General features: G+C 31.4%; 2 protein-coding genes across 5 annotated transcripts in view; one reads left to right on the forward strand and one right to left on the reverse strand.

Annotated features, from left to right (window-relative positions):
* Positions 1-7985, reverse strand: part of Dap160 (dynamin associated protein 160) — an 82763-nt gene extending 74778 nt beyond the window's left edge. For all 4 annotated transcript variants that reach the window (XM_072523764.1, XM_072523762.1, XM_072523763.1 and 1 more), the window contains exons 1-4: positions 7843-7985; positions 7600-7780; positions 2154-2566; positions 1257-1677 (exon numbers count right to left, since the gene is read on the reverse strand). In XM_072523764.1, coding sequence (XP_072379865.1) covers positions 1257-1677; positions 2154-2566; positions 7600-7775 — 1010 coding nt within the window. In that variant the 5' untranslated portion in view covers positions 7776-7780; positions 7843-7985. The remainder of the gene's footprint in view (positions 1-1256; positions 1678-2153; positions 2567-7599; positions 7781-7842) is intronic.
* A 345-nt stretch (positions 7986-8330) lies between these two features.
* LOC140435072 (E3 SUMO-protein ligase NSE2-like) lies at positions 8331-11009 on the forward strand. The gene is made up of 2 exons (XM_072523766.1): positions 8331-8789; positions 10582-11009. The coding sequence occupies exons 1-2, from the start codon at positions 8462-8464 to the stop codon at positions 10938-10940; spliced, it is 687 nt and encodes a 228-aa protein (XP_072379867.1). The 5' UTR covers positions 8331-8461; the 3' UTR covers positions 10941-11009.

The raw sequence follows: 11009 nt of genomic DNA on the forward strand, positions 1-11009 counted from the left end.
GTGTTGGGAAATCAAAAAAAAACCAAGAGCTCTAAAAGATATTTCCAAAAAAATCACTTTCAGTTTTTTATAGAAGAACAAAAAGCTCATGGATGTCGACCACTTTATTTTCAGAATGGTTCGAAAATGAATTCGTCCCAAGTGTACAATCATTTAATCAAAAAATCTTCCCATCAAAGCATTGTTGCTTGTTGACAATGCGCCAACTCACCCTCAAAATCTACAAAATGGTGACATTAATTGTCAAATTTTTGCCACCGAATGTCACGAGCTTAATTCAGCCGTTAGACCAGGGAGTAATAGAGACATTCAAGAGACATTATAGAGGAGCATTCTTAAGGCATCTGTTATTACAGAAGACGAATGAATCCAAAAGTTTTCCCGAAATTCTCAAATCTTTAACAATGAAACATGTTGTTTATTGGTCGGTTGAGTATATTGGCCAAGATCAAATCTTCAACTTTGGAAAAATGCTGGAACAAACTTTTTGATGGGATTTTGATTGACAATCATGAAGAAGAAAATGTTGAAGAAACGACCGAAGAAATTGAACCTTTAATAAAAAAAATTGCCAGGATGTGACGAAATTAACCAAGAAGCCGATGACTCAGAAAGTGAATTCATCGACCAGGACATCATTGATATATTTGTTCATCCAGACAACCTGAGCGTATCAGACGAAGAAGATGATGACCCAACAGACAACAGGCAGCACGAGACCGCCTACGAGATTTTCAACGCCTTAGAGGTAAGAATTTTATACAGTAGGCCTAATTAGTTAGGGACACGACTAGGTTCTTAATTTTTGTTGTCATTGCATAAAGTTTTGCCCTTTTCAGATTGCTTTACGTTTTGTCGAACAATGGAGAAACGATGGAGAGATATAGCTGCAAAACATCGTTGTCAAAGGAAAACGCAAAAAGAAAATTTCTTTAAAAAAACATGTTAAACTTGTTCATTTTTCTTAATTGTATTACTTTATTCTGTATTTACTTATTATAAAAGATTACGAAATCACCTCATAGTATTTTTTAATACCAACTTTGACCAAGAATACTATGTAATTTGATACAAAAAGAATACAAAAACAATGTCATTTTTAACCGAAATTCTTGTTATCTGAAACGGCCTTCCTTCCTCTACAACTTTAATTTAGTATTAATTACCCAAATGACAGTTAATTATTTTCTTACTAATGATGTTCATCTTGCAAATATTTATCATATGTAAATAAAAATAGTCTTAAAAATACTTACGAAGTTGATTCAATTGAATGAGTTCTCTCCAAGCTCGTGACACTAGCTCTAGGCGTACTGGTAGCTCCCGGTCTGCCCACAACTCCAACAGGTTGACTAGTAATAGGAGACATACCTGGGGCGGGCAAAGGCGCAACTGTATTTACAGGTACTGATGGTATATTTGGTATGGGTGGCGGGATTCCTGGTCCACCAGATAGATTAGGCGGCAGTACCGAGCTAATAGGTGGAATGGTTGGGGCAATTGAAGAAGCAGTTAAAGGTACACCTGATACTAACGGAGCACTGGACATTATCGGTTGAATTGTGGAAGAAGAGAGCGGGATTCCAGAAACTAATGGGGCAGTGGAAGCCATTGATGGTGCAGCGTCTATGAGAGGCTGAACAAGAGGTACTGTGGATTGCATCGGTGGAATAATTCCTAAAAATAAATTATGTTAGTAAGAAACTAACATTATATTTTTATTTCTTTAAAAACTGCACATAAATAGAAAGTTTGATACTATTTTGATGATTTCCTATAGAAAAAAGGAAAAAAATTGACATATCATTTACATTTCTTTACCTTGGAAACCTAATCCACATCTCTTTAAATATTACCGTTTTTCTCAAGAAAAGTATAAATATTTAAAAAATTTATAACTTTAGGGACATAAAATCTTATATAAACTTTTCATTATTACATCTTTTAAAAATATATTCAAAAATTCTTTAATATACAGGGTGCTGTATTTAAAAAAAAAACAACTTTGGTTCATTCCGTTCAAACTGTTGAAACATTTTTTTATATAGGTACTCCATAGTTTAGCTGTAATCAAAGAAAGCCACAACACCCTGTATATACATATATCACAGTCAATACATTCAGTGCAATATACAATATATTACATAATTTACCTGTTGGAATGTTGGGAGCATTCGGTATATTTGTAAAATTACCCTTAGTAGGTGGAACTACCCCAGTTTGAATCATTCCCATAGATCCAGTATTTGGTGTAATATTACTTGGAGGTTGTCCAATTAATCCAGGCAGTAAAGGCGGTTGTGTCGATGTTAAAGGTTGACTTAAGGGTTGCGATGACATCATTGGTGCAATTTTGGGAGGCTCTGGTCTAGATGGAGGGTTAACAAGTGCAGTATTTGGTAAGGGAGGGATCGCAGGTGGAGTATTAACTTTAAGAGAAGCAAGAAGGGAAGGAGGGAGACCCTTAGGGACCTCAAATCCTCTTAATTTCAGATTGATAAGCTTACAGGCTATGGAAAATTCATCGATATTCATTTTCCCATCTGCATCGGTGTCTGCAAGTGCCCTGTAAAAAAAATTTAATAATTAAAATAAATTTAGTGTGAAAACAATTTGAGAATCAGATTAAGTTTTGCTACTCTCTGAGTCGCAAAGTCTTTTATGAGTCGACATGGTGATTTTTCTTTGTTTTAAGTTTTTCTAGGTATGTGTTTATAAAACAATTTTAAAAACTTATTAATTCAAGTTTCAAAAACTAGTACCGTTAAAAATACTTTTAAAATATCTTTTCCAAATACAAAATCTCATTTTGAAAAGCGTGGAGATAATTCTTATCACTATCATCATAATCATTAGTTTGGGATTTAAATCCCGCATACTACAATAGACACTATATACAACATATAACACACTTTTCATATTTATACAGTAAATCGTGTCAGAAATTTTAAGGTGTCAGGTTTAGGATATTTTTACGAAGTGCATTTAATTTAATAAATATTTCCCCTCAATGTATTTAAACCCTTTAAATGAATAGTTATTACACTGTGTTATAGTATTCTCTAGATCTATTCAAAATTAGGATTGTCCATTAATTTTTTCGTGTTGTCGAAATATTGATCTTTGGGAAAGACAAGAAGACATTTTTGTGCGAGCCCGCGAATTTTGTAGACTCTTTAAAGTACAAAGACAATATTTCACAAAACACAAACCACAACAAAACACAATAATTTGCAGGCACACTGAAGAATAATACACTCTTTATATCTGGAAATCTGGCCAATGTATGTGTTCATTTTTAAAGATGAGCATTTTTTTTTTAACTTTAAGCTCAAGTTGTATTAAAAACTTTAAAAGATGAAACGCTACTCCGTATCTCCGTAGTTTGGCTATAAATGGCTGCTCCGTAATGATTTCTGAAACTGTTGATGCAGGAATTACCTTAAAAAATGAAGCTATTAATGATTCACAAGGAAACTAAATTCCCGCTACATCACAGAACGTTTTCGGAATTAATATTCCATCATCAGTGTTATCTTCTGGATGTCCATGTTTTGAGCCACTAAATACTTGGGTAAAACCCTTTAAATATTGTTAAATTAAATTTGAGTTACATTATTTGATTTTATATACTAGGATGTTTAAGTTACAACAGGAATAGATAACATGCCAACGTAAGACTCCACTGGAGGTTGCTAGACCTGAGTCAAAGTGTCTACGAGCACATGTTGATACCAGTTGCTATCAACATCAGCCAATAAGCTCATGCTCATCTCGCTTGTCTAGGGTATCAATTACGATTAATGGACGCCCTATTCAAACAACTGATGAACTCAGCTAACACAAGCAAGCTAACACATGTAAAAGACACAAAACACACTATCCACCAAATCAGTCCTAAACTTTGCTTCCAATGTCCTTTAATCATAAACATCCCAGATCTGCTTGAACGTAAACGACTTTTCAGCTGTTTACAGAATATTGAAAAACAGCAATATGCAATACAACCACCACTTTGCCATGACAGGCGCCAACAAAAATATTTCGCAAGATGTTATCGAAGAAGTTAATCTCAGAAATCGACTTCCCATTCACGAAAACTGTAAGGATAATTGCCAGAGCTAGTAATAATCCCATTCACTTCGTTCGTGTCTTTATGGAACTTAAATCTAAAGTTCGCAGAGGCACTCAAACACGGTATTAGGCTTAAGGGGGTGAACATACATTGTGAGATACCACACTCAAATAGTTCCATCCCTATAGGTTCGAAATACTATGCTAGATGCTGCTAAAGCGGACATCACAGCAACGAATGCAAAGTAAACGCCATTATCCACGCCGTTAAACGCCAATGAATGTAGGATATCATATGCACCGACTTGTCCTAACTGCCACGGTATACACCCGGCATACTCACACAGATGCCCGACAAGAAAGCGAGCTCCCACTATGTTACGAAAAACACAACCACTCACCACTCCCTTCTATCTTCTCCCTTCGAACACTCGACGGACATGAATTAAATTATATACTTCATGTCAACATTCAAATTAAACGAAATTAAGAAACTTTTGATTAAAGCAATCCTCCATGTATCTCCAGAGAAATGGGCTAAATGTATAGGCCACATAATTAAAGAAGAACATCGTATGTGGGAACTTGACACTCATATCAAAGTTTTACTAGAGCCAATTATAATTACACCAGGTGGTGAAGATAATGACAGCGATAGCAGCACTGCATCTTCAGGTTTAGACAGCGAATAATATTTTCTAATAGTTTAATAAGAACATCAGCATAAAAAAAAACCAAAAACAAAAAAAAAACGAGAAGAACATAGTAAGTGTGTATAGTGTTTGTGTTTAAACACATCAAACATTATTTTTATTTTGTTTTTATAGAATTTTATTTTGTTTTATAGGATTTTATTTTGTTTTGTTTTATACTGTTTAAGTGTTTTGTTCATTTTATTTAATAAGACAATATGGCTCTTGGCGAACACCCATTTAAAAAAAGTATCGCGCCACAAGACATACCTCTGGGGTGGTGTGGAAACTGTCTTAAAATTTGTTTTAAAAAAATTTCATTGTGTAACTCTTTAAGGACGGGTCACGTCAAAAGACGTTTTAGCGTAACTTCCGCGACAGCCAGTTGGTATCAGTAAACTTTCTGCAAAATTACTTCTTTTTTATAGCTTTTTGTTTGTGGCATTCTGTATTTTTAGGGGAATGTAGGGAAACAGCCACAAAATATTTATTCATATGTTTATTTATTGACATTTCGATCTCTATATCCAGAGACCGTTTTCAATTATACAAATGATAGTACTATTTATTTTCTATGGCTTTTCGCTTGTCGTTCTGTATTTTTAGAAATAATGTTGGGAATAAGCCACAATATATTTATTCAAATGTTTAATTTACGGACGTTTCGATCTCTATAAAGAGACCGTTTTCAAACATACAAATGACAGATATATTTATTTTTCTATAGCTGCTTGTTTGTGGCATTCTGTATTTTTAGGATGAAGGTTGGACATAAGCCACAATATATCTATTTACATGTTTAATACATTGACGTTTCGATCTCTATTCCGTTTTTAAAGATAGAAAAAAAAAAGAAAATAAACAATATAAGATTATAAAAATATATAATAATAAACAAATAAAATAAATATAACTATCATTTATATCTTTGAAAGCAGTCTTTGGATATAGAGATTGAAACGTCAGTAAAAACTTGTAAATAAATATATTGTGGCCTATTTCGAACATTAATATTTGAAAAATAAAATATAATTAACGTTAAAATAAAAGTAAGTGTACGTCACTGGATTTCCAAACAGCTTTCCGCATTTCTGGGCCTTTAAACGATGACTCACTCTCTCAAATAGTGAAATTATACCATATCAACATTTCGAAAAAATGTACCCAATAAATGTTACTTATTTTTGGTGTTTTATGTTACAAATCTGTTGGATTTCTTATGCAAAGATTTCAAAGTTGCCCCCAAAAGTATAATATTAAAAACATGTTTTTCAGTTTTTCGATCCAAAAGTACATTCCATGAAATATTCGACTGTTCTGCTTCTTTTGGCACACCCAGTATATATAAATATATGTCAAAGAGGTGAATATAATTATAATCACGTAATTGTGAACACTAAAACAGATTTTAATATTTCTTGAAAACGATTTCTCAATATAATTCTATAAAAGATTACTCTTCATTGTAAATACATTATTAAACTAGTTGTTGAATAGAATTTTTCCCTTAAATTTAGTCTTAAGTTGTTTTTAATGGCCAAAACATTGGGAAACAAACTACATTCTGAAACAAAAGAGGATATTTATTTTTTTCATTAATACCACATTTAACCTATAAAAATTTATTTATTTGCTTTTTGGATTTTTGTCCTATGAGAGGTTTTTATTTCTAAAAAATAAGAAGCATCCAATAGGCACATACAACTTTCGATGAACAAGGTAAATAGGCTCAATCCAAATTTTACTGAATATCTATTTTCTCTGAAAGAATTGTTCTTAATATTTTTATCATCAAATGCTGAACAATGAATGTAGATGTGTCTTCAATTATATTATGAAATTGCAGTATTGGTAGCTGCTGGTAAGAATTCACTGTATTTATAAATTTAGGAATTGCTGAATTCACTTCTATTTCAAATCAAAGTAAAACTATAGAGTTTGCTGTTTATGCTAACAAAACATGTTAAACACCTGACCTAGTTAAGTGAAAATATAAACTTCACATTGTCAAGTACTGTAATATATTTTGATATCAAATTACTTAGCAGTAACCTTTTATAATATTCTAATAATGTTTAATGTCTAAATTATTATGATTTAATAATTACCAGAATTAAACCTTAAATAAAGCATTACATGTTTTTACATTAACCACTTGTTTTATACTAACCAAATATTATTAATAAATTACTATGCAGGATACTGAAAGATGAATACAGCTGGAAAAAAATATTTGCCTTAGCTTCCATTAGTAAAGCTGATAACAGGTAACTAAATTAACATTTAATTAAATATATTAAAAAAGAGGGATATAGTTCATTCATATAAATGCACATATTCATCTGAACTGAAACTAGTCATAAGTTTATACTTGGAAAAATACACAAAAAGTTGATAAAAAGACTGCCGAGATCTGTATGTAACCAGAAAACTATAACCAAAACCAGACATTATTCAGTATTCCCATTAGCCTAGATAAAAATTACCTACATACATATATTTAATTACATACATATATAAAGGAAATAGTAGCAGGGCATTGAGAGTACCGAAATCTTACAATATAAAAGAATTTTATGAAAAAGAATACATTCTTAGCATTCTTAATGGATATTCCTTTAGGAAGCCCTAACATTCTTAAAGCCACAAACAACATGATAAGAACTTCACAATATTAGTCACCTAATAACTCCTCTTCTCCAAGAAGTATTATTATATACCTATATAAGCTCTTTCAATTTGGACACCTATTAATAAAAAAGCAGAAGTTGATAACTTATCAAGTCAATTAAATATTTATGATCTGAATCATTCTTAATAAATTTGCACTTACCAGATCTGCCCCAAAACAATAGGTGGTAATTGTGACTGAAGTAAAAATGACTTCGCTTGTTCCCCAGTAATAATTCCATTGGAGGGTTTTAAAGATTTGAACTGCTCTTCATATCTAGCCCTTTCTCGAGCTAAAATCACCCATGGGTCAGTGGAGGGTGTCCCAGCAGCAGACATGATAACTAAAGAAAACAAAATTTAAAACTAAATAATTTTACAATTTCTAGTCATAGCGCAGTAATACCTTCTGTGTTTTAATACCTATAACTATATTTTCACAAATACATTGAAATTTAAATAATTTTGTTTAACTATGAATACTCCCTCAGCAGCTTATCACTATTCTCTGACATATTAATCAATAAAATTTGAAGGAAGTTAAACATAAAGTTTGTTCGTTTCTCTTAGAGTACTGTGTGCACTGTTATCCAAAAGAACTTTTTATTTATACATCTTAATTTAATTTTATATTGAAATATGAATATGATTTAAAATTGAATTTAAAAGGTTTGATTACTAATTTACTAAATAATCTATAAAATGTTACTTTCATTTAAATAGTAGTCTGTAGTTTAAACGTTTGAAAATACCTCTTTGTTCGTCGACTTTATGCGAGAGTAGGATGCACTAAAACATTGTCTAAAAAGTCGCAATCGCGCAACTATTTTAAAACAGACAGCAAGCCACAGCGCACAGCACATACCTTTCTTTTCTATGTTCTATGCTATGGCAGACAGCTGATAACAACAAAAAACATCAATCAGATTTGAAATAACATCAGCACACTCCCATCCCCATCTTTTAATTTATCGGTGGGTTATACAAAATACAAATACAATATCATTTAAAATAAAGAAGGCACGATGTCTTCAATGCAAAAAACAGATGATATATTAGAAAAAGTTACAAAATCATTAAAATTATGGAAAAAATTAATATCAGATGTGTGTGAAAATGATGAAACCAAGCAAAACCAATTAAATATTTTAGAAACCCATGTAAAACTATATAGTGAATTGGAACATAATTTTAATACAACTAATAAGGCTTTTCAGAACTTGGATGAGAAATTAAATTCATCTGAAAAAATAGAAGATATAGAAAGTTTGTACCAGAATTGTATGGATAATGTAACAACAGGATCATCAATAAACCATCAAAATAGTCGTGTTTGGCAGACAATCTTTAAAGGTATGTTACTGATAAGTTTTTGAGCTATATGTAGGTTCATTCTGCTGTGTAGTGTTGTTCACAAAGAGCTCCCTTAAGTCGTAGCATATTCAGAAGAGATAATAGGGAAATATCAATTGATTTCATTCCCACAGAAAGAGAAACTGTTAATATTACACACATTTTCATATTGTGAAATAAAAGGCAGACAGAAAAAAAGTTAAAAAACAATAGCATAAATAAAGCATACTATGACCCAATTTTTTTTAAATATATGTTATTGTTATATTGTTTAATGTGCAAAATTCTAGCAATCTCCTTCCATTGTGGTTTCTGGTCACTTCTCCAAATGGTCCTATATAGCAAGTGTATATTTCATCTCTTATTATGACTCTGCTGTTGAAATCACCTGACATATATATTTTTCCTCTTGTGGCTTCTATTGCAAATGTTAACTCTTCCCAAAACTCATATTTGCTGTATGTTTTACCACCTTTGTTTGGTCCATATACTACTAAGTATTAGTAATATTCTCTCTGGTCACGCTTTCCAAAAGTATTTTAGGATCTGTTTTTCCAGTCTTTATTGTATTAAACAACCTACTCCTGGAGCTGCTACTTTGCCTTCTTATACACCTTTGTATATTAAGATATGATTATTTTTCAATTGTACTATTCCTTATCCATTTTCTTAGTCTCTGAAATTGCTAATATTGAGGCTTTTGCTGCGTCAAACTCCTCTAATTGTTCTATTTCTTTACCATTTAAGCTCTTAATGTTCCACACACCAATTTTTCAAATTAAATGCTCATTTTTCTTCTTATTTGATGTGTCCATTGTTTTATTCTCTTCATTATTTTATTTATTATCAGTTTTATCTTTATCACATTCCTTCTTTGTTGCCACAGATTGTCTCAGTTTTTCTGACTTCTGTTCCTTTTCTGCTACTTTCTGCTTCTTTGCATCCCAATCTTTTTAAAAGTGCCTTTCATTTCCCTTGGTCTACTAGGAGCTTTTTAAAACCTACTTTTACCATTTACCATTTTCCTTAACTTCTTTACATTTTTCACTTATGCCTTTTTGTTTTAGATCATTTAATGATTTATTAATACCTTTTCTTGCTTTAAATTTTTCAGCTGAGTCTTTTTTGCATAATTCTATTTTTTTCAGCATTACCTCTTATTTGTAGCATATATATTTTCTGTCCAAATTTGATTGCTCTTTCTACAGTTATTTCCTCATTTAGGTGTATTCTTATAAAAGTTGTTACATCTTCTTTTATTTTTTCCTCTTCATCTGTATCAATCTTTAATCCAGTTACTACAATATTATTTTCTTTTTGTTTCTTTTTTGGACCTTTCCAATCTATTTTCCACCTTATTTAGACATTTAGTCATTTTTTATTGTTGACATCATCAACTATATCTTCAATCTCAGACTCCTCTTTCTCTTTCTACTAGATGGAGATCTTATTGTTTTCTTACTCTTCATAAATGTAAAATTCTTGATTATAAAGTAGTTAATTTCATTATGTTAAAACATTTTGCACAATGTTTGTTTAGTTAAAAAGTATTTTTTTTTTATGTCTCATTGTTATTATCCGTCGAATCTAATAAATATATAATTATTGTATGTTTTGCACTGACCTGGCCAGTCAGCAATCTTACACTTTTGGCCAAGAAATGCATAAGCGACCCGTACTCCACAAGGAAGGATGGAATTAGAGAGAGAGAGAGAGAGAGAGAGAGAGAGAGAGTGTAATATTTGATAAATATTTGTGTATTAAAATAATAATTCCATACTTTTGTTTATAGGTAACACTGACGTCAAAGAAGTTCAAAAGAGGAGCAAAAAACTTGATGATGCACAATATGACACTATCGATGAATCTCTTCTGTGTTCCAATGTTTTTGTTCCACCTGTGGATCCTATTAGTAAAACGAAAGTAAAAAATCCATTTAAAAGTAAGAAATGTGGCCACATATATGAATTTGATTCTATAGCTAGTTACATTAGATCCCAGGGGAAGAAAGCAAAATGTCCCCATATAGGATGCAGTAGTGAACAATTGCGAATGACAGACTTAGTAAAAGATAATGAATTACAGAGCCAAATTTCACAATATGAAGAAACACATGTTAGTGATGAAGAAGAAGAGGATGATGACTATTAGTAGATTAATGATGTTAATATTATGTGTTAATTTTATATTTTTTGTATAAATACATTTTTTCAAACTTTA

The sequence above is a fragment of the Diabrotica undecimpunctata genome, chromosome 2 (assembly GCF_040954645.1).
Source record: "Diabrotica undecimpunctata isolate CICGRU chromosome 2, icDiaUnde3, whole genome shotgun sequence".
Classification (NCBI taxonomy): Eukaryota; Metazoa; Arthropoda; class Insecta; order Coleoptera; family Chrysomelidae; genus Diabrotica; species Diabrotica undecimpunctata.

Bases quoted from the DNA above. Each gene is read 5' to 3' on its own strand.
- LOC140435072 (XM_072523766.1), top strand. From the start codon at position 8,462: ATGTCTTCAATGCAAAAAACAGATGATATATTAGAAAAAGTTACAAAA. The intron at 8,790-10,581 runs GTATGTTACTGA...TTTTGTTTATAG, and splicing joins TTGGCAGACAATCTTTAAAG to GTAACACTGACGTCAAAGAA.